Source organism: Lentinula edodes (genome assembly GCF_021015755.1).
Source record: "Lentinula edodes strain Le(Bin) 0899 ss11 chromosome Unknown C8R40scaffold_54, whole genome shotgun sequence".
Lineage (NCBI taxonomy): Eukaryota > Fungi > Basidiomycota > Agaricomycetes > Agaricales > Omphalotaceae > Lentinula > Lentinula edodes.
This window is the reverse complement of record NW_025764360.1, coordinates 85,142-105,315: the sequence shown is the minus strand read 5'-3', so window position 1 is coordinate 105,315 and position 20,174 is coordinate 85,142. Positions and strand designations below refer to the sequence as shown.

At 45.4% G+C, this 20,174-nt stretch overlaps 10 protein-coding genes across 10 annotated transcripts; 5 read left to right on the top strand and 5 right to left on the bottom strand.

Moving 5' to 3' along the window:
• Window positions 1-6: 6 nt before the first annotated feature.
• C8R40DRAFT_733968 (uncharacterized protein) lies at window positions 7-1,170 on the bottom strand. The gene is made up of 4 exons (XM_046236036.1): window positions 813-1,170; window positions 580-758; window positions 424-515; window positions 7-370 (listed from the first exon to the last, which is right to left on the bottom strand). Exons 1-4 carry the CDS (start codon window positions 1,012-1,014, stop codon window positions 268-270), a joined length of 576 nt encoding a protein of 191 aa, XP_046080574.1. The 5' UTR covers window positions 1,015-1,170; the 3' UTR covers window positions 7-267.
• C8R40DRAFT_1130408 (26S proteasome subunit RPN7-domain-containing protein) lies at window positions 1,161-3,417 on the bottom strand. The gene is made up of 6 exons (XM_046229172.1): window positions 2,823-3,417; window positions 2,635-2,769; window positions 2,278-2,583; window positions 2,028-2,228; window positions 1,645-1,973; window positions 1,161-1,583 (listed from the first exon to the last, which is right to left on the bottom strand). Exons 1-6 carry the CDS (start codon window positions 3,282-3,284, stop codon window positions 1,499-1,501), a joined length of 1,518 nt encoding a protein of 505 aa, XP_046080573.1. The 5' UTR covers window positions 3,285-3,417; the 3' UTR covers window positions 1,161-1,498.
• Window positions 3,418-3,568: 151 nt separating this feature from the next.
• C8R40DRAFT_733910 (uncharacterized protein) lies at window positions 3,569-5,915 on the bottom strand. The gene is made up of 10 exons (XM_046236034.1): window positions 5,717-5,915; window positions 5,650-5,662; window positions 5,213-5,343; window positions 5,114-5,156; window positions 4,852-5,053; window positions 4,693-4,795; window positions 4,470-4,635; window positions 4,305-4,416; window positions 4,136-4,210; window positions 3,569-4,076 (listed from the first exon to the last, which is right to left on the bottom strand). Exons 1-10 carry the CDS (start codon window positions 5,745-5,747, stop codon window positions 3,702-3,704), a joined length of 1,251 nt encoding a protein of 416 aa, XP_046080572.1. The 5' UTR covers window positions 5,748-5,915; the 3' UTR covers window positions 3,569-3,701.
• Window positions 5,916-5,941: 26 nt separating this feature from the next.
• C8R40DRAFT_1130397 (oxidoreductase) lies at window positions 5,942-7,491 on the top strand. Its single transcript, XM_046229171.1, has 6 exons — window positions 5,942-6,085; window positions 6,156-6,167; window positions 6,226-6,345; window positions 6,403-6,760; window positions 6,816-7,126; window positions 7,193-7,491. The coding sequence occupies exons 1-6, from the start codon at window positions 5,984-5,986 to the stop codon at window positions 7,334-7,336; spliced, it is 1,047 nt and encodes a 348-aa protein (XP_046080571.1). The 5' UTR covers window positions 5,942-5,983; the 3' UTR covers window positions 7,337-7,491.
• On the bottom strand, window positions 7,492-9,613 carry C8R40DRAFT_1130391 (Xaa--Pro dipeptidase). Its single transcript, XM_046229170.1, has 12 exons — window positions 9,537-9,613; window positions 9,235-9,480; window positions 9,128-9,176; window positions 9,008-9,074; window positions 8,817-8,948; window positions 8,617-8,766; window positions 8,426-8,548; window positions 8,256-8,358; window positions 8,179-8,200; window positions 7,966-8,117; window positions 7,793-7,902; window positions 7,492-7,735 (listed from the first exon to the last, which is right to left on the bottom strand). The coding sequence occupies exons 1-12, from the start codon at window positions 9,587-9,589 to the stop codon at window positions 7,530-7,532; spliced, it is 1,413 nt and encodes a 470-aa protein (XP_046080570.1). The 5' UTR covers window positions 9,590-9,613; the 3' UTR covers window positions 7,492-7,529.
• Window positions 9,614-10,795: 1,182 nt separating this feature from the next.
• Window positions 10,796-12,988, top strand: C8R40DRAFT_1130386 (capsular associated protein). Its single transcript, XM_046229169.1, has 4 exons — window positions 10,796-11,047; window positions 11,098-12,180; window positions 12,236-12,422; window positions 12,511-12,988. Exons 1-4 carry the CDS (start codon window positions 10,934-10,936, stop codon window positions 12,642-12,644), a joined length of 1,518 nt encoding a protein of 505 aa, XP_046080569.1. The 5' UTR covers window positions 10,796-10,933; the 3' UTR covers window positions 12,645-12,988.
• A 166-nt stretch (window positions 12,989-13,154) lies between these two features.
• Window positions 13,155-14,276, top strand: C8R40DRAFT_1130383 (uncharacterized protein). The gene is made up of 2 exons (XM_046229168.1): window positions 13,155-13,553; window positions 13,619-14,276. Exons 1-2 carry the CDS (start codon window positions 13,225-13,227, stop codon window positions 14,154-14,156), a joined length of 867 nt encoding a protein of 288 aa, XP_046080568.1. The 5' UTR covers window positions 13,155-13,224; the 3' UTR covers window positions 14,157-14,276.
• A 143-nt stretch (window positions 14,277-14,419) lies between these two features.
• C8R40DRAFT_1059285 (uncharacterized protein) lies at window positions 14,420-16,242 on the top strand (the record flags this gene model as incomplete). Its single annotated transcript, XM_046225254.1, has 4 exons — window positions 14,420-14,804; window positions 14,862-15,081; window positions 15,136-16,074; window positions 16,125-16,242. 4 exons carry the CDS (start codon window positions 14,420-14,422, stop codon window positions 16,240-16,242), a joined length of 1,662 nt encoding a protein of 553 aa, XP_046080567.1.
• A 383-nt stretch (window positions 16,243-16,625) lies between these two features.
• Window positions 16,626-17,504, top strand: C8R40DRAFT_1059302 (uncharacterized protein; the record flags this gene model as incomplete). The annotated part of the gene is made up of 2 exons (XM_046225255.1): window positions 16,626-17,384; window positions 17,442-17,504. 2 exons carry the CDS (start codon window positions 16,626-16,628, stop codon window positions 17,502-17,504), a joined length of 822 nt encoding a protein of 273 aa, XP_046080566.1.
• An 890-nt stretch (window positions 17,505-18,394) lies between these two features.
• On the bottom strand, window positions 18,395-19,960 carry C8R40DRAFT_1268590 (uncharacterized protein; the record flags this gene model as incomplete). Its single annotated transcript, XM_046234004.1, has 2 exons — window positions 18,395-19,077; window positions 19,195-19,960. 2 exons carry the CDS (start codon window positions 19,958-19,960, stop codon window positions 18,395-18,397), a joined length of 1,449 nt encoding a protein of 482 aa, XP_046080565.1.
• Window positions 19,961-20,174: the final 214 nt, after the last annotated feature.

Genomic DNA, 20,174 nt, shown 5'->3' with positions numbered 1-20,174 from the left:
AAAGTTCAAGGTATATTGGGAGCAAGGATGCGATATCGATACAATATATATGGGACAGCGAAGACACAAAGATTAAACTAAACCAGTACTTGGCCAGTAATACATCATCGATGCATTATCATCATTATCATAAAACCCAAAAAAAGATCGTGCTGCGGTAAACATCGTGGAAGGAAGATCGAAGTCGAAGTAACCATTAAATCCAAAAAATGAAGGTCGAGGGTATTACGATGAAGCAGGCGTAATGCATATTTGGCTAAGTGAATTTCACAAGGCAACGACGGCAACAAGACCAATGGCAGTGAGGCTAGCGAAAGTATTCACTCCATTGGAAAGTGCACCATTGGAATTCGATGAAGTCTGCGAAGAACTGAAACAAATGTAAGAAAGCTGTCATGAAAGCAACTAGTGAGGTCAACTCACACAGCAGAAGTCGTGGTGGCGCTGGCAGAGCCAGAAGAAGCAGGAGCAGTCGAAGTTGAGATAGGGATTGAAGACGCAGTCAGGGTGACACCCTACAAACAAAACATGGGAATATACATCAGTATAAGATACCAAAGACCCAGTAAAGAAACGTACCACTGCGAGACAGAGGTCCTGGGCTGCAGCATTTGCCTCGGTCAAGTCATCTCCGGTACAAGAACTGGCGATGCAAGTTGCAGTGCTGGAGACGAAGGCAGGTGTGTTGCATAGACAAGTGTCATCGTCGGCGTTGCAGCTTCCTAGGTCGGCGTTGGCAAGACAGGACTGCGAGCAAGCTGAGTAGAGGTTATAAGTATGTTAGTGACAAGGTGGAGTGGAAAATCGCGCACTGGGGAAAGTCTGACGAGAAAGTAAAGAGGCACAGGTGCTGGTTATGGCAGAAAGGAGGGAGACAGCAACAAAGAACTTCATGGCTAATTCAAGACGGTATTGAACGGGAGGACAGAGAAGTCGAATTTGCAGAGGCAATAAGGATACGTGTGTGCAGAAAGAAACTCTAAAGGAGCTGGGAAAATGGAGGGAAACTTGCATCCCTTTATACTTCTTGCATTTGTGCCTATGTGTGCGCGGGGTTCAAATCCCAGAACAATGGTGCCTTGAAATTTAGCGATACAATGGTTGACAGACAATGGACAAACAAACGTCGCGAAATGGAAATAATGGGAGGTTCAAAAATGGAAACAAAGGGTTGATGGGAACTTTTGTTGGACGTTGTTTACACGCCTATTATTTTTGATTTTCGCTTTGTATATACCCTATGCAAGCCTATGTACCGGTCAAATATCAAAGCTGATTGCTAAAAACTGAGAGTCTGTTCGCCATGTACCATAGTCATAAGGCAATTTCCTGGCAAAGACCTCAGAGTACCAGTTTAGCTTACTTCAACCGACCCTGAAAATCGTGAGGAAACATTCATACAAAACATGCAAATCTGCGTGGAACGGTGTGAGATATACGTTACATCGACTTGAGCAAAACGTTGAAGAACCCTGTGAGTGGATGCAGAGTTGTACCACTACTCAGCCAGTAAGTATTCGGTCATTTGATTTTGGCCAGTATTATTTCCTTTCGGCGGTTTGATCAATAACTCTGCTTGTTGTCTACAAAGAGAGAGGTCATTTCAGGTTCAGCACAAGAAGAAGGATTAGCAATGAATCTCACAATTTGATTCTATACAGCAATTTCTTGTTGGTCTTCGCTATCTCGACGCCAGTCTTGATGGCGTGCGCAAACAACTCTGCTCGGTGATCTGTTTTCTTAACTTGCAAAACTTTGGCACGACTATCGACCCGGCCACCAATATCACCACTCCTCACGAGACCAACGACGTAGTCCTCAGTTTCTACCACGCTCCAGCCAAAAGCCTGTGCCATACGGTCAAGCTTGATGCTACTGAAAGGTGCAAAGTATAGAGAAACAAGACGATTGCGAGTTAATGAGTTCAGGGTAGTCAAATGAGGGAACAGGTGTATATCGATGGTGTGCCGAGTCTATTTGAAGGTGATGACCATTGAGAGATTAGATATCTGAGAACAGTGACTCACGTTGTACTTGCCCAACGTCTCAAGGACACCTTTGAAGTTGCTGGCCATATACGCTTCAATCATTTCTCGAACATGTGGCTCCTGTTCAATATAGACACCAAACGATAGATTTTCCAGAACCTGAGCTTTGAATGCGGACCTCGATAACGACGCGAGCGCGCAAACAGAACCATAGATGGCAATATCTCCAGGCGATACGAGCTGGAACATGATTAATATACAGCCGATATGCAAATTAGATAATACTTACTTTTCCAAACCAGTCACCCAAACCTCCACCACTGCCTGTCCCCGAACTCAACCTCAAAAAGTGATACGCCGCCCTCTCATAGTTTGATTGTGCCAGCTGTCCAAGTGCGGTGGCAAAGTCTAACTTGGACTGCAAGATCTCGCGATCCGGGCTCATAGCAGACGCTGTCTTGCGAGAACCGCCTGCGCCACTCGAATTTTCAGCTTTCGCGAGAGTAGCCGCGCTGCTCGTCACAGCCTCTAGCGCAGCTTCAGCTTTAAAGACGTAGGTTGGGAGATGCGAGTAGTTCCTTTGTTCGATTAGGAGCTATGACAATATCAGGAGTGAGTATCGTAAGAAAATATATATATATCATACCTCAATGGTTGACAAACATCCATCGAGTACATGCTGACTAGTTGTGCAAAATTCGCGTGACTTGGTCCAATGTTTGAGAGCGGATGGGTAGTCTCCTACTGAGCGACTGAATTCTGCTAGGTCACGATGACCCATCTGCATAAGAATGCAATGAGTTCCACAATGGATGAAGAAACCAGCCTACTCACTCTGATGCTCTCTTTGATCATATTGTTCGAATAATTCTTCAATTCCGCCTCCAACTTCATTTTCTCACTCTGATTCTTCTTCAGTGTATCATCGGTCCACTTGGTCTGGATAGCAGGAAGTTCTGATATACTGGGCAACTTGACATCAGAGTACGCGGAAACTTGTTCATAAGCGTGGCACAATGTTTGAAACAGACCCGGATCGCGAGCTTTCTGTATAAGTCGGACAGCAAGAGTGAAAGCGTCGACAGCTACAGAAGGGCACACGGAGACGATATGTGTTAACCGATCGATAGCTGCTCTTCCAGTGTAATTTGAGATGTAGGAGTCAAGATCAAATGGATGATTGTCGTCAACAAATACGACGGCTGAAGAAATTCTGGAATTTCTAGCTTGCTGTGGTGGTGGTGGTGGTTGCGAGGGTTGTAGTTGTACGGCCTCTTGTTCATCAACGTCCATCATCTTCAACAACAAGGATTAGAATTGACGTTAGTGTAACCAAGACTTGAGAATCTCAGCACGTGAACATCGTGGCCGGGCAGGCGTTTTGGAGCGCTCAACACCCTCACCTCAACGCCCAAATCAAATAATGGTCAATCCCAGATCAAGCCAGAGTTACTGAATGTCCAGAAAACAAAGGTTTTGCTCATCCAGAAATTCCCATGCAGTCATGTAAAATTCGCCTTCAACGAAAAGTAGTAGAATCTTCCGAAGTAAAAGTAGTGAGTTCTGGAAGATCTGTTCGGTAAGAACTCTTTCAAATCATCATAAAGATTATCTTATCGGAACATCCTCAACGATGCTAGAACCATCCTCAAAACGGCGTAACTTGATGGAGAGCTTGACAATTACAGATACAGTGACTATTCTAACCTCATATCAAATTATATCTCCAGTACTACTTTCTCCTCCGGAACCAGCCCCCATCGTTCTGCTACTTGCCCCACTAACCGTTGTGCGTGTCCCCGTGGTTGCAGTATGCTTCGGTATCTTTTCCAAACTAGCATTTTCCGCGAATACCATTCTTTTCTCCCTTGCAGGACTTTCAGGTTCATAAGAGTTTGTTAAATGTACTGGAATCATTTCGAGAGAATTTTTCGGGGATGCTCTGAGCTCGCGGTCCACTGTGCAAGAGGTACCCATTTGCATGCGAGAATTACGCCGGTAGTTGATTGTGGTAAGAGCTTCTTCATAGTGTGTAGCTGCATCGATACTTCGCGAGACGATGATGACGATGAGAGCAGGTACGATTCCCTAAGAAAAAGAGATATATAAGGGACGATATCAGGAAAACTTTTGGCAGAATCACGGACCGATAATTGAGAGATGATATCGAGCATGGGTATGATTGCTGAAGTATTGATCAGGTACAGAAGAATCGCCACTATCTTCATGTATGAATGTGAAGCAGTTAGATCAAGGTCAGTATTAACATCATTGATATGTAGTATCAATCACGAAAGACCAAAAAATCAAACTAACCCATGCAAGAAGATACAGTGCTCCCGACTCCAATATACCATAGAAAATTGTTCGATACTTATGCGGCATACCATCGAGACCCATAGCCTTTTGCGTTTCGCGATTGTGCCACCTACAATCTGTATCATTGCTGGAGATCGGACTCGAGAACATCGGAACGCTTACCATATTCTACCAGCGATCATCCCAGTACATATTATATTCGTGAGCATAACGCAGATAGCAAGTAAGATCGCCCATTTCTCGACGGCAGGACCGAAAAGATCCCCAAAATCGGATGAAGCAGAACTATCAACGGCGTTCATGGACCAGCAAACGAGATATCCCGAAGCTTCAAAGTAGGGATGGTCAACATTTCACTCGGAGTGAGTCTGACGGTAAAACGTACTGGTCGAAACAATGACAAGGATTATTGGTAAAATGACCACATAAAGACTATGGTTCCATAAAATCCATACACGCCATATCAGAATGGAATCAGCACATGCACACTTGAAAGGATGTAGTAGTTAAACAAGCGAACTCCGGAAAAGAATACGGCGCATACATTAGTCCATTCGATAGCCAACTGTGCAAGAGTATACGAAGCGGCCCCAAGCTTGTTGAATTCGGTTTCAGCATCGTCAAACACCGTGAAAGCTAGGTAATTTTGATAGAATGCCAGCGATATATGCACCGTCACCATGCAATATTGAAAGATTGTGATTGCTCGAATTATCTGAACTGAGCGGCTGGTGGCTGGCCTCTCCCTGAAAGCAATGACACAAAATCACCCCAAGTTGGCAACGCGTCAATGAATGAGTTCACACCTGTAATTCACGAGCAAAGTCATAAACAGAACTGTGTACATTCCTGTAGAATATCGTTGAGCATTCTCTATGCAGACAATCTAATTGAAAACGCCAGACCGTAGAAGCATGTTTCACAGAACAGTGAGATGAATTGCCCTTGGACGACAGAGACCCCCATGGTTAGTTGGCAAAAAGCGGACGCGGTGAAGGAAGCAAGAAAAGATGTGATGATTGAGAGTCCGAACTGGCTGTGCAACGAAAAACGAGACCGCGCTACTCACGATTACCTCTCAGAGTTAGTCTGTTTCGGCACGGAAGGGGCAGTATGAACTGTAGAGATATGTTCATATATATATGTTGAGTTCTGAATAGAATGTTAAGGTGATGGAGCGCACGGAGCTGGCGCGGGTGATGGAGAAAACATGTAAGATGTATAAAACCAAAAGGCAACTCCTCCTGGCCGCTTTTCGCGGTGATGGTGCAAATGTGCAAAGGTACTTACGCATCGATGAGTTTTTTGCTCACTTTCTTGGTAGTTTTCCAAAGTTACGGACCCGCTACTCAACGCTGTGAAACCAACTATGGATGAAACGATGAAAGGATTTTGCGATTGATGCGTACCAACGGCTACGAATTCGGTGCGCGGACGCATATGCAATTTTCGAGTTTAATGAACTTAGAGCCAGTGAGGCAATACTCCCCTCACATTGTAGCTTGAAGCTCTGTAAGTACAATAAGTACACTGTGCGGGTACGAGCTGGTACGAAGAACGTAAAGAGCTTTGCTTCCGCGGCACTGCCACATGCTGCCAAGGTAATTTATTGATCGAGTAATCTCCGATCATTTCGGTAGAAACATTTTCGAATTTCTATTTCTCCGTCGTCGTGGATGTATAAGGTCATATATCCAACGATAATAACAGGGCTTCTCGTCCTTTTCACCTCCGTTATGCTAAGCCTATTCTCCAAATCTTGGGATCCCAAAAGCAAGGTGAGTTTAAACCGTACAACTATGACAATGTATCGAAGAAATGTATTCAGAAAAGTGTTTTGATGTGTAGCACTGTTATGTGGTCAGTGTTTCATTTGTGCGAGCTGTTTGAGGCCTGTTTGATCTTAGCTATTTCATAGACTGGGGGTTCGTCTGGCCTGGGTCTTGCCGTAGCAAAATTACTGGTGTCAAAGGGAGCACATGTATCGATTGTGTCGAGAGATGCACGGAGATTGGAAAATGCAATGAAGGAGCTCGAGGTACGCCCCAAGTCATTGGACACACAAGGAATGTTGCTCAGAGGACCCGGCTGATAGGCTGTCCGTACATCTCCTCACCAAATCCTCAGGTACTACTCATACGACCTTGTTACGGCTGCCGGTTCACGCGAGGCTCTTGACGCTGTTTGCGAACCTCACCAAGGGAAGAACCCCGATGCCATATTCATGCTGGCCGGCTCCTGCCATCCGCGCTTTTTCATTGAAGAAACAGAGGAAACGATGAGAACACAGATGGACCAGACATACTGGGTGCAGGCGTGGACTGCTCTAGAAGCCTCCAAACGCATGGTTCGCGACAAATCCAAGGGGAAAATTGTATTCCATTCAGCCTACATTGGATATATCACACTTATTGGGTATGCTGCCTATGGTCCAGGAAGGATGGCTCTAAGAGGTCAGATATATTGATTACCGAAAATCTCCAATTGACACTAACGTCATACATGTAGCACTTGCGGACACTCTTCGTCAAGAATTCCTCTTATACGACATCGACGTCCATATTGCTTTCCCTGGAACAATGTACACACCTGGTTATGACATTGAGAATGCTACTAAGCCCAAAATTACTCTCAAGATCGAAGAAACGGATCCTGGTGTGACGGGAGACCAATATGCCAAGGGTTTACTGCGAGGAGTTCAGAATGGTGACTTTCACATATCGCCGGATTTACTAGGAAATATCTTCCGTGCTTCCATGAGAGGTGTTGCTCCGTCAGGAAATTTCATAGTGGACTCCTTATGGAACTTCATCGGTTGGGTTCGTTTCATTATTCCTTTCATGTCCATCATCTACTGCTGGTGTTCAATCATTGCTTGATTCTAGATTGGTCTCCCGATTTGGCGTATGTCCGTTGACTCTACCGTGAAAGGACACAAAAAGGAGCACGAAGAGTACCTTACGAGCAAGGGTTTCTGTATGTTTTGTCTCAATGCCGGTGAAGCAGGACTACATACTGATCAAATTTGAAAGATTCCTCGGATACCAAGTCATCGACATTGTCGTAGTTACCTATCTCTAGAATGACTTTCTTCTAACACCGGATATAGCCATTATACTTTCATTTATCATACGTGCTATTTACTTCGTATGACATAATCCACTGGCAAATTGTAATATGGATCTCGAAAAGTAATTGCGGGATTCGAGAAAATGTGTTCATTCATCTCTTCAAACCTTCAAGTGTTTCCAATTCCTTCGCCCCAGAGGTTACTACCACTCTACCCCCCTTGATAACCGCCATCAAGTGATTCTCCGGACGGTCGAGCACTGTTACATCCTCTAATGGGTTGGCGTTCAATACGAGCAAATCTGCGTATGCCCCTGGGGAGATAGTACCGAGCAGGGAAGTCCTGTCAAGCATCTTCGCTGAAGAGGAAGAATGTGTAAATTTGTATAATATGAAAAACGATAAAATTCACAAACCTGCATTCGTTGTAGCGTGCCGTAGGATATCGGGCGATGGAAGTACAGTAGCACGAACCGTAAATTCTTCCGTCTGCAGAGCTTGCATTGAGGTGAGAAGATCTGACCCGCTGGAATGTACAAATGTGCATGAAGAATATCGAAGCGAACTCCAAAGCGAACTATGAACCTACTAGCAAATAGTTACCCCCGCATCTGAGGCAGTCTTCAATGCCTTTAATCCTTGCTTCATCACTTCTGCATTCTTGACTTTTCCTGACGGTGGCAAAAAATCTTCGAATGGTGGCCTAGTCATGATGGAATAGCAACATAATGTCGGCGTTAACTACTAGATCAAGTGAGTTCAAGTTAAACGTATTCGAGAAGAATCAGCGAAAGGATCGCACATATATCCCATTAGCAGACATTCTGCGAACGATTAAGTTCAGTATGCCAAACAACGTACATTAAAAAATACATTCACAGTTCTGCCGTAGGTTTATCGATTAGGTTTCCATGTTCGATTCCTTGGACCCCATTTTCGATAGCATGTCGAATGGATTCAACAGTATACGCATGGGCAGTGGCTGTTGCGAATAAATAGTGATAGATGGGGTGTAGAACCGAATTGAAAAGAACTGAGATGTTACTTACACAATTTTCCGCCCATTTGTTTGCAAGTCGTCGTAATGGCACGAATTTCCTCTGTTGTATATTGAACTGTTTCGATCGCGTCAGTTTCGGACGCGACACCTCCGCCGACCATTATCTTGATGACTACGGTCGGAAAAAGACATCCAGTCGGACAAAAAGGGAACTTGAATAAGCAAGGACGTGCAACGTACAATCAGCACCACTTTTCAACTCTCCTCTCACAGCGCTCAGTACTGCGGGTACACCATCCGCTACACGAGCAAAGAGGCCTACGTCTCCGCCTCCACAACATCCGAGTTCATGCCCCCCGGAAAGCGCAGGAGCAAAGTCACCGTGCCCACCTGATAGCAAAAATTTTCAAAGGGGGAAACAATCAAGATATGATACATACCAGTTTGAGAGAGAGCCTTGCCGCACTGGAATAATCGGGGTCCGACAATGAGCCCCTCCTCAATTGCGTTTGCTAGGACCTTAGTCGCTCCTCCGGTGTCACGAACAGTTGTGAAACCTCTCTGGAGCATCTCTTTTCGAGTAGTGTTGCTAAAATAGCTTCGAAATTTTTATATACGAACAAAGACTCACCCTTCAGATTGTATGTAGTCCGCAGATGCACTTCTTGTGCGCTAACACGCATGAGTTCACCCATGGTCTTGGAGCGAATAAGCGAACTGGAAGTATCGCAAGCATAGAAAATGTCCTCACCTTTACACCTGCTACGGCTGTAACATGGACGTGGCAATCAATGAGACCTCTGAGAAGAGTCATGTCATCACTAGCAGCAATATGAAAGAGAAGTGGATTCGACCTACGGGCAAATGTATGCACCGTTGAGATCCACCACTACGACTTCCTCTTCTTCGAAGAGATTTTTGTCTCCCTCATTTGTAGGTCTTACTTCAGCAAACTTGCCGTTTTTCATGATTACTGTGTGCTTTAACTCGTTCTCATTAGTACCAAGTAGCGATCCTGAAGCCGGATCGACAACTAGCACATTGATAAGCGTTATAGAACGAGGAGGACCTGGAATCCATGGTTTGATAGCTAGCTTTTGGAGTCTGGGTGAAGAATCGAACAACGATCTACAATGATCATAGTACCAACAAATACTCACAAGTTGGGACGAGTTTCCGTCAGTGCTCCAGGATAAAGGGTCTTATTAGTCATACTGATAGCATGAACGTCGACGGCTCGACGCTCAAGGGATCACATGCTGTGAAAGCTCTCAAAATTGACAACAACATTAATAAGAGTAGTGCTGGGTATTGAACCAGGTGGTATAATACAGAACGGTATAATACATGTATTATACCGTATTATACCTTTGATACCATGAGGCCTAGAAATCTGATGTATTATATGTATCAAAACCCTTGATCTTTATTGCGAGCTACTACAATATGTTGCTTTTCCTTGTGCATCATAGTACTTCTGTAGTAGATAGATCACTTACCTATTGATCTTGTTGTCACTTATAGAGATGCAAGGCCAAAGCAATCCCATGATATCCGCATCTGATTGGCCTGCCTAAGGTTTTTGCTTTTTTTTGTCACGTTGTGTCACGTCAATCTGCCTCATCACCTGCAATGCTTATAGATGAAGATTATCAGACTCCTGGAGGCTTCTGTCTCTTTCTTGGAGAGGAAAGACTTTGGAATAGTAGAGCTTGAGGAAGTTATGGATCAAGTGTTTGGCCAAAATAGAGGAGGGGAGGATGCAAAAGCCTGTTCCATGCACTGGACTCAGCTAAAACTGCTTGAGCGCTACAATCCACCATTGCAGATGAAAAACATTCCAAAGGAGAAGCCATCGAACTCTCAATCACAACAAGCATCAAAAAAAAGGAGTGCGAAGGACTCCAACTGATCTCTTGACAGTGTTTGGTAGATATGCAGTTGTTCAATACCTATAATTCCTATGATACAAGATATAATACATGTATTATACGGTATTATACCTAGAAAAAAATTCGCCTGCGGCGCTTACATAATACTGGTATAATACATATAATACGAGTGATACTTATCATACCACAAGCTCAATTCTTGATACCGTATCATACCAGACAGAATCTTATGATACCCAGCACTAAATAAGAGCTTTAATAAGGCGTTACAGAAAATTGCAGAAACACCATTTGTCGGACCTACGTGGACATTGGCATTGGGTTTTCATTGATCATTAGAAACGGTTCCCCGCGCCTAAGTACTTGTCATACTTACATACATGCTCGGAATAAAAGAGTTCAAAAAAACGATCATTATGTATGTCGGCCGGAGAAATTGAGAGAGGAACGGCGAAACGCGTCGCCGTGTTAGGCCGAGAGGTTTCGGCGTCAAACGTTGTCGGTGTCGGTCAGGCAAGCTCCTTTCTGAGTTTCTCACCTCCATCTTAATTCCGTTTTCGAACAAGCTCTTTCCTGACCGCATTCTCAGCAACTATACCCCTGCCAGCTGGCGCTCTACATTCCGCGCACGGTCTTCCTCGATTTTACGGAACTGGGAGTAGACGATGAATCAGTTGTCAGGTCTTCAAGCTCAACTGAGAAAAATTCCGACCCCTCTTGCTATCGCACTTGGTGTAATATGTGGTTTTCTACTTGCCAAACTGACGTCGTGGAACTCTGTGCGTAGACTGTACCTTCATTCACGTAGTTTCTGACCGGCTGCCTCCAGAGTACAACACCGACATGGAGGAGTGCGCATACACCGGCAAGTGTCAGGCAACACAGCAAGCAGCCAATACAAGTTCCAACGCCGGATCAACGATACCGCGTCCTGGATCTTTTGACTACTCTGACACCTCACTATACACGAGAGTGCTCTTCTCATGTCCAGCCTCTCTATGTGCAACAATCCCTGGAACGTTATGCACCTCTGTTTGGACATAAAACGCCCTCACAAAAGTCCTGGCTTGATAGTCTTGGTCTTTCATCCGAAAACCACATCGAAAATCAGCGGCGAGACGTCATGCCGAGCGAGCACAAATACTTCTTCGCAATCAACCTCTACAATTCGTTTGATGTCATACCTGACCTATTTGCTACTCTCTTTCGTGTTGCCGCTATCCTCGGATATCACAATGTCTTCGTTTCTATCTACGAAAATGGTTCAACGGACCAAACTAAAGCACTACTTCGAATTTACGACGCCCTCACTCGTGCGACCGGCATGCGAATCACCATCCGGACCTCCATGCGTACTCGAGGTGCATTTAACCATCGTATCGAGTACCTCGCAGAAGTTCGAAATTCCGCATTCGTCCCCTTACACGAACTCCGCGATTCCGAGGGAGAATATTTTGACACTATCGTATTCATGAATGATATTCTTCCTTGTGTCGATGACATCCTCGAGCTCATTTGGCAATCTCGCCGGAACAATGCTGGAATCACTTGTGCTGCAGATTACATGTACCACGACGAGATTGGTGCTCCTGTCTTCTACGACAATTGGGTCGCCCGTGATATCAATGGAACCGCGTTGGAAAATGCACCTTTCGAAATGATCTTCCACCACACTGAATCATCCCAGCGCTTCCAGGCTCATCTGCCTGTGCAAGTTCAAAGCTGCTGGAATGGAATTGCGGTGTTGGACCCTGCGCCGTTTTACACTCCGCCACATGTCAAATTTAGGATGGCAAAGATTACGGAGGGAGAGTGTTCGGCGAGTGAATGTTCGTTGATTTGCAATGACTACTGGCAATCAGGATATGGGCGAATCATGATGGTTCCTAGAGTCAAGTTGGCTTACGACCGAGTGCGTTATACTTTCGCGATTGTGGCTTTTCTTGAATTTCTTTTGCTCCATACAGAAAGTTTACGATATCATACATCCCGATCGACGAAATTTTACCGCCATCCGAGGCTACGTCCGCCTAGGAGGGCTTCCTGATAATCCTCGTACCGACCCCCAAGATCGATCTTGGTTTGGCCCGCACGACAGACTGTTCACGGAGGAAGAGAGCGAGCCAGTAAATTTTGTTCCTGGCCCCGATCACGGTGAGTTTATTGCCCTTTTCTTGCCTGCCCGATTCAACTACCCCCGACTACGTTTATTGATATCTTTTTATTCTGATTCCTTATACAGTATGGTGCTGGGGTTGGGACGGTGCAGGAGACCTTGAAGGACCTGATGTCGATCCTATCTGGGAGGAAATGTCGAACAGGTCGCGCAGCCAAGATTCTGTTGTCGTCCGGCATGACCGAAGTATGGAACTATGAAACCCAGTTCTTGTTTGTCATTGGTTCTCGTGATTCTTGAGGGATATACAATGAAATAAAACGAGCAGCAAGGTGATATCAGCATATAAGCTGGTCAGTCCTCTCGCGAGGAGATTGGTAGGGTTTTGCTCATCAAATAGACGGAGGGAAAAATCTATAATACTGGTTGTTTGGACTATATTTCAGTATTTCCTACGTGTTTATTGAGCGGGGTGTGTTTATCACTTGTCTATGTTAATAATGGATGGAACAATCATCTTACTCATAGCCAAGCATATAATGTAGTACATACTTTACATGGTACCCTGGCAGCTTTGGTACAGAATAATATTGCCTCGTAAAAATTCAAAGGATTACAGAGACCAAGTAAGTACCGACTAGATAATGTATAACATAATAATCTGCTGCAGTAGGCGTGTTCAATTAATCAAATACGGTTTCACGGCTTTCTGGAATCTGTAAGAAATTACTAAATATGGAAATTATTTTTCAAGAAATCGTGCAATTTCCAGAAAGCCGTGAAACCGTATTTTTTAATTGAACACGCCTAGTAGCGCATGTCATCAAGATACAAACTTACATGGAACGCATACTTCAGGAACTCCAGCTCATCCACTGCTCGCTGCTTCCCGCAGAGATTTTCCTCTTTTTAGATCATTGCAACGACTGGAATGATGCTCTCCATTCTTATGTGTCCTTCGGGTACAGCGATTCTCTCGAACAGTCAAATCTCTCTTCGCCGAGTTTGCATGTCGGGTTGGAAAATTACAATGTTTGGTTCGAGGTTACTTTATCACTTGTACAACATAAACCCCTCGTTGCAGTGAAAGGGGAAGATATTTCGAGGGATGAACAAGAGAAATGGCAGCGGATTGTGAAAGAGAAGTTTGAAGATATCGGAGACTCTGAGTATGTTTCGCACTGTTTCGCATCGTTCTAGTATCAAAGGCTTTTCTAAGTTGATGTGCACACAGATATCCAATCTACCAACTATTCTCTCTTCATCTTCTTCCTATGTTGCATGAGGAAGCCGACAATATCCATGCTAACCGTGAAACTAAACTTTTGGAACCAACATCTGCACACGGAGATGTTCTATCATTGCGAAGTTCCCATTCTAGTTCTTCCAAAGTCATGTATCACGCCCTATTCATTTCCCATCACCTCATTTCACCAACTAAGCGACGAAACCTTCAGCAATGGTCTATGTCTCTCTCTATTTCCGGATTTGCAAAGGTTGGTTATCCAGGTGTTATATATGCCGAGGGTATGCAAGAAAACATCGAAGAATTCGTCGACAATGTTAAGGCCATGCAATGGCTCGCGCTGAGGTTAAGATTCAGAGAACCTGTCCCGGAAGGGGTAGATGGTTACAACTCTGCATCGCGGCGACAATGGAGAGAATTTCAAAAGGTCGGGGATGTGATGGAGGAGATGCGGAGGATTGGGAGGCAGAAGTATGTCGTGGAGATGGGTATAGGGAGTGCCGGAACTTCAAAGGGTAGCATTTGAGATATTTTCCAATCCTCGACTTTTGACTCTTAGTATTGTTATTCACGAGGAGTTTAGTTTTAGCTGGCTATAGTCATCTTGTAGTTCACGAAGAGAATACATTGGGAATTGTTACTATTAGTTGAGACATATCAAGTCACATGACTTACTAAACAGCTCACCGCAAACTACCTCCTCAGACTTTCGCTCCCTTTCCTTCTCCATCTCCTCGTCGGATGCACAGGCGAGGGAAGACTCAAGCTCATATTTCTGCTCCTTCCAGAATGGGCTCGGACAGTGAGAAATTTTCACGCCTTCCACAGCGCCCATTCGGCGTCACCAATCGAATCTGGGTTGTCGTTGGCGTGGTTATCTTTATCCTCGGGTGTACACATTACATTCTTCCATCGACAAATCACACCTCGAATATTAATCCATATTCGAACTCCAATTTGAAGTCGAAGAATTACCTTAACACCACGGAGCCTCAAATCAATCCTTTCGATTTCTGTCCCGCCTACGGTCCTGGGGACGAAATTGGGGCAAAATACGGCTCACTTGTGCTTTCGCAAAGTCGCATACATCTTGGAAGCAGCGCTCGAATTCAAAGAGTGTTGAGTCGAGCTTTGGCTGGACAGCCTGTAACCATCAGTATCTTAGGAGGTTCGGGTGAGTAACGCCCAGTGTTGTTGTACCTCTTTTTCCTGATTCAATCACATTATGCAGTATCTGCGTGTCATGGCGCCGGAGATGATCCTATATCCCCAAGATGCTATCCATCTAAATTCTTCCAGTGGTGGAACAGCGTTTTCCCTCATCCAGCTTCTGAACTCACCAATGGCGCAATTCGCCGAACGAACTCTGCTTACTTTGCGTACTGCAGTACACATCATATTCCGGACGTTACAGATTTGATCATCGTCGAACTTGACGTAGACGACGCACCGTCAGTTTTTTTTTGTATTCAGGCTACCTGTCTTCATAGCTGATCACCTCACAGTGACGCGGAAACCACTGAACACTTTGAGACGCTCATTCGATCCCTGCTCATTCGCCCAGACGCGCCCGCTGTCCTTTTGCTAGGGCACTTTTCTCCTCAAATTCACAATGCATACGGTTTTGTTGGTCCTGATCATTGGCATAACGTTGTAGCCCAATTCTACGACGTTCCCCATATATCCACGAAATCAGCACTTTTCTCGGATTACATGAACGACCCCTCTTCTATCACTAAATACTACATTGATCCTATCTTGGCCAATCCCTCAGGTCATGATTTGCTTTCGGACATTCTCATCGCTTATTTCCAGTCTCAAACATGTACTGCCTGGGCTGTCCTTACTGGGTCATCTTACGATGCCGTGCCTCAAAGGCATTCTGAATCTGGCACCGCAGACAATGCCCACGGTCTCTTTGGAGGAATGGGACCGCGTAAAGGCGTTGTTCCGGAGCCTGGAATGGGAAAAGGGAAGGAGGATGTTGATGTCGATGGTAACAGGATTAAGCTTGAACTGCCTGATACCTCGAAGGCCCATGTTCCGTTGTTGCATGTCCCTCCTGGTCGTATGAATACGAAACCAAACGATGCTCGCCCTTACGAAGAAATAGCGCCCTACTGTGTTAGCGCCAATGACTTGGTCAACCCTCTCCCTCTTTCATTATTTTCTGGGTCTGGTTGGTTCTCATACCACCCCACCGGTGCCTCCGCAGCTGGTGGCGCTGCTCTTGAGACTAAGGCTCACTATTGGTACTCTTCTCTTCCAACGAGCAAAATCAGAATTCCTATCCTTGTTGGTGCCGGTGATATCGGTGTGTACTACATTTTAGAACCTAGGAAGGACGTCAGAGAGGGTAGCAGTATTCAGTGTTGGGTTGACGATAATTTTGCTGGTGCCAAAACTTTGGAAAATGCCGCAGATGTTGGCGAACCTCAACCGAAGTAAGTGTTCCTATCTGCAACGGTTGTGTAATTCTGAGCGTGGTCTTTAGACTGTTCATGATCGACCATTACGTCTCCCGTGGTAACCATTTCGTTGAATGTCAACTCATGGGCGAAGAGGGCCAAGGTGTACCTATGTTCAGAATCATCGGTATATTCGCTTCGTGATTAACACACCTCGTTCGTCATAATCTTTACCTCCGAAATTCTCTCTTTCGATTTACTCTTTCAAAATTTCAGGAAGTCGAGTCTGGGAATATGTGTGTTTATTGGTAGATGGGTGGGATAGGTTATACATAAAAGGATCACGACGCCAGCGTAGTTGATATATGCTTGGTGCTCAAAAAATCAACGTGGGGCCATTTGGGTTTCGGGAAGGCACACCATCGTCAGGTTTACAGGCGAAGAACTTTACATAGACTACGCTTTCGAGTATCTCGCTTATAATCCCCTGTATTTTACGCTTTCGTTCATGATTTTTCGGGGCCTCTAAGCCCCGGGCCGTTAATGCATAGTCTTTGACTCAGGGTCTGATTGTGACAACAACCACCATGTCCTCGGTGTCTTCTTCTACCTCAACATCGCCAAGTTCTGGGCCGTCGAAAGAAAAGCTGGACTCGGAAGGGAGCGTTAAAGATATTTCTTCTAATTCTTTTCCCAAAGACACTGAAGAAAATTCAACTACTGCTCAGGAAATCACTGAAAAGCCGTCTGAGAAGGACGCCGAAAGTATAGAGTTTAATGCATCTGGCTCTGCTATCCCAGGATCTGCAGCCTCTTCTACGCCATGGCAGGCCATATACTCGCCACAGTATAATGCCTACTACTTCTTCAATGCAGAAACGAACGAGACAACTTGGGAGAATCCCCTCGTGACAGCTCCGGATTCAACAACGCCGAATCCAGCACTCGAAAACCCAACAAATTCCTCATCTCCTGCTGTTGCTCCTGTCGAGGAAGCCTTTGACGGTGCAGCATTGTCATCGTACAATGCTCTGCAAGCAGCCGCTATCGCTCAGGGCATTGATCCATCCCTTGCTCATCTCGATCCATCGCTCGCTGGACCGATTCCGGGCTCGAGTTCAGGCGCGTATGGTGCTGCGGCAAAATTCAACGCTCGTACAGGCCAGTTCACTCGCCTGGACGGTAGAGATCCATCTCATTTATCAGAGTATGAAAGGGCGAAGAGGATGAGCGAGTTTTACTTTGATGTGAATGCTTGGGAGAAGCAGAGAGCCCATGAACAGGAAGCGGAGGCGGAGGCAGGAGGGAATGAAAAGAAGAGGAAGAGGCCAAGTAAGAAGGACTTGGTATGTAATTTGTACATGATCTTGAGCCTATATTTCCTGAATCAGTTTTCCACATAGGAAAGGTTCAAGGAACAAAAAAAACAGAAGAAGATCGCAAAGACTGCCTGGCTAAGAACCTAACACCTCGAGTCGTATGTATTTACAGTATGAACGTGTATATATTTCGTTCCAACGGAATTTCATCGTTCATTTTTTCATGTTATCCGAGGTCCTTTCAGTCCCTTCTTTTCGGCCGATTTGGTATGTGAATCCAACGTAGGAATCGACTGTCCGGGTAAGGGATTCTCCAATTCCAATATCCTCGTCATACGCCATAGCTCTCGTTTTTGTACAGGAAATACATGCAGGGGAGTTTGAGCAATACGAATGCCATAACTCTGTTGGAGCAAAAAAAAGCATTGAATGGACCCCGCCTCAACTCTGCCTTCATCCAGGTTCATTGGTTCCCATATCTACACCCATCACCTCCCATCACTCGTTTATCACACGTATTATCTTTCGTCCTCGTCATAGGCCGACCCCATCATATTGAAATCAAACATTCCAATTTCCTTTCATCGGTGTTCAAGTTCGTTCATCCATCGTTCTGGAATTTCCTATATGTCCTCATACACCCACCAGAGGGAACGCACCGCAATATCGCGACTTCGAGGGTCAAAGCTAGTTCTCCTTACATGGAATTTTCAAATGACCAACTGAACATGTCATCACTATCAACGGAACGCTATCCCCGAACATGTGGAAGACTCCAACACCGCTGACGCTCCATAATTCAAAATTCCTGCAGGGGGCTCCATGCAGAAGCTATATTTTCTTCACACACTAACGATTTTTTGTGTTTTCAACTCCCATGTTGAGTTCAGCCTTCCGTCTAACACACCCACAAGGAAACGACAATTCATGAGTGGGTGAGTTACTTTGTACAAATCGTTTTTCTGACCTCATGAAGTCAAGATCAGTGGTCCAAGTAATGCTTCCTCATCCCTCTATTCCACCAATACTTCAATAGCTCACTCGTCCGCATACACATTTGAAACTAGTACAACTCCCTTCATATCCAGTTCCAGTGTTGTCCCGACGGAAAGCCGTCCATCCTCTGCCACAATTACTACTACCTCATCGACCAGCAACTCTTCAGAATCTCTACCTGGCACCGAAACCACCACATATCCGACTTCGGCCCTCCCCCCTAGTAGCACCTTGGAGCAGTCAACCAAAGGAAGCTCTAGCACGAGCACTGCAACTATCTCGTCAGCAGAGCCGTGGAGTTTTACTGATAGTTCGTTTCCGATAAACACAGCGACGGAGATAGAGAGTACTGGCGCGGGACCCTCTGTTTCTACTGGTTCTTCCGCCACGGGGCCTTTTACTCCTTCATCCACCTCATCTCCAGACACTACTGGCAATGCTCCATCGACCTCAACCGTAGTTACAACATCTTCAATTTCACAGCCCTCTCCCATCTCCGTCACAGATAATACAAATACATCCACCACGCCTGTATCCACTTCTCCTGGTGTATCTTCTTCGACAGAACCTGCGGACGGTACATCTTCTGCAGAGACAGTCACATCGGGACGTCCGTCGGTGACCATGTCAGCGACAACTTCCAAGCCAGGGAGTCCTTCTACCGGAAATTTCTCGTCAATAACAACAGCCATTCCAACGCAGACAGTGACCAGTACGGAATCATCTGCTTCCAACGGATCTCAAGCCACGGGAGTTCCGATCTCCTCTCCAACATCATCCGACACAGACACTGGAAATCCTCCGTCAACGTCAGTTCCAGTTACGGGGTCTTCAATATTACTTCCCTCTACCACCTCCGTCACAGATACGGCGTCCACTCTTACAGGTGCATCTCTCCCGACAGAACCCGCGGACACTACATCCTCTTCCTCTTCGGAGAATGTCACATCGAACTCTCTGTCGCCAACAACCACACCGGCGACAACCTCCGAGTCAGGGAGTTCTTCTACTGGAAGCCTTTCGTCAATAACGTCAACGTCAACGCAAACAGAGACATCGACATCTATGAATTCTACAACTACGGGGAATGCTTTATCGGGGTCACCTACAATTTCACAACCCTCTCCCACTTCTGTCGCAGACACTACAGCAACAATTTCCTTCACCTCATCTCCTACGTACAACCCCTCAGTTGTATCTTCTTCGACACTCCCTGCGGTATCTAACATGTCAACCGAGACTGTTTCTTCCTCTTCTTCCGAGACTATCACACCGAACTCTTCTTCAGACAACACCGGGACTAACGACATTACTTCCGTGTCGTCTACGTCCATGGCTACACCCCCGTCAGAATCTTCAGTTTCCATCACTTCGAGCACAAGTTTGGACTCTACATCCACTGATACTATTTCTGAAATATCAAGTACTATATCTTTACTATCATCATCTAATGGGGGTACTATCCCAACTTTTTCGACGACTTCCCTTTCGACTTCGTCTCCATCCGCGATCTCTTCCATATCTACAATATCGCAGTCGACTTCTTCGAATTTCAAAACGACCTTTTCTGCAATCTCTGAGACTATGTCTACAGATGGCACCTCCATTTCTACTTCCACGGTGACTACTCCACAGTTTTCAAGCGATCCACTGTAAGGGCACCTCTATTTGGTGTATAATGTCGTCTAATCCCTTCAACAGTACAACCCCCAGTTCTGTAACTGAAAGTTCTCCATCAATATCTGTATTGATCATTACCGGTCTTGATACAACTATAACCACTTCAGTGGTGACAAACGCCGCTTCCTCTGCTTTTACTAT

Coding starts and splice junctions, on each gene's coding strand:
- C8R40DRAFT_733968 (XM_046236036.1), bottom strand. CDS start 1,014: ATGCAAGTTTCCCTCCATTTTCCCAGCTCCTTTAGAGTTTCTTTCTGC. Junction 759..812: donor TTCTCGTCAGACTTTCCCCA/GTGCGCGATTTT, acceptor ACCTCTACTCAG/CTTGCTCGCAGTCCTGTCTT. Junction 516..579: donor AGGACCTCTGTCTCGCAGTG/GTACGTTTCTTT, acceptor TTTTGTTTGTAG/GGTGTCACCCTGACTGCGTC.
- C8R40DRAFT_1130408 (XM_046229172.1), bottom strand. CDS start 3,284: ATGATGGACGTTGATGAACAAGAGGCCGTACAACTACAACCCTCGCAA. Junction 2,229..2,277: donor TGGGTGACTGGTTTGGAAAA/GTAAGTATTATC, acceptor ATCATGTTCCAG/CTCGTATCGCCTGGAGATAT. Junction 1,584..1,644: donor TTGCTGTATAGAATCAAATT/GTGAGATTCATT, acceptor CTCTCTTTGTAG/ACAACAAGCAGAGTTATTGA.
- C8R40DRAFT_733910 (XM_046236034.1), bottom strand. CDS start 5,747: ATGCGTCCGCGCACCGAATTCGTAGCCGTTG. Junction 4,417..4,469: donor ATGATCGCTGGTAGAATATG/GTAAGCGTTCCG, acceptor TACAGATTGTAG/GTGGCACAATCGCGAAACGC. Junction 4,077..4,135: donor ATATCATCTCTCAATTATCG/GTCCGTGATTCT, acceptor TCTTTTTCTTAG/GGAATCGTACCTGCTCTCAT.
- C8R40DRAFT_1130397 (XM_046229171.1), top strand. CDS start 5,984: ATGTATAAGGTCATATATCCAACGATAATAACAGGGCTTCTCGTCCTT. Junction 6,761..6,815: donor AGGAAGGATGGCTCTAAGAG/GTCAGATATATT, acceptor TCATACATGTAG/CACTTGCGGACACTCTTCGT. Junction 7,127..7,192: donor TATGGAACTTCATCGGTTGG/GTTCGTTTCATT, acceptor GCTTGATTCTAG/ATTGGTCTCCCGATTTGGCG.
- C8R40DRAFT_1130391 (XM_046229170.1), bottom strand. CDS start 9,589: ATGACTAATAAGACCCTTTATCCTGGAGCACTGACGGAAACTCGTCCC. Junction 9,075..9,127: donor CAGCCGTAGCAGGTGTAAAG/GTGAGGACATTT, acceptor ATTCGCTCCAAG/ACCATGGGTGAACTCATGCG. Junction 7,903..7,965: donor GCGGGGGTAACTATTTGCTA/GTAGGTTCATAG, acceptor TGTACATTCCAG/CGGGTCAGATCTTCTCACCT.
- C8R40DRAFT_1130386 (XM_046229169.1), top strand. CDS start 10,934: ATGAATCAGTTGTCAGGTCTTCAAGCTCAACTGAGAAAAATTCCGACC. Junction 12,181..12,235: donor TCAAGTTGGCTTACGACCGA/GTGCGTTATACT, acceptor TGCTCCATACAG/AAAGTTTACGATATCATACA. Junction 12,423..12,510: donor TGTTCCTGGCCCCGATCACG/GTGAGTTTATTG, acceptor TTCCTTATACAG/TATGGTGCTGGGGTTGGGAC.
- C8R40DRAFT_1130383 (XM_046229168.1), top strand. CDS start 13,225: ATGGAACGCATACTTCAGGAACTCCAGCTCATCCACTGCTCGCTGCTT. Junction 13,554..13,618: donor GAAGATATCGGAGACTCTGA/GTATGTTTCGCA, acceptor ATGTGCACACAG/ATATCCAATCTACCAACTAT.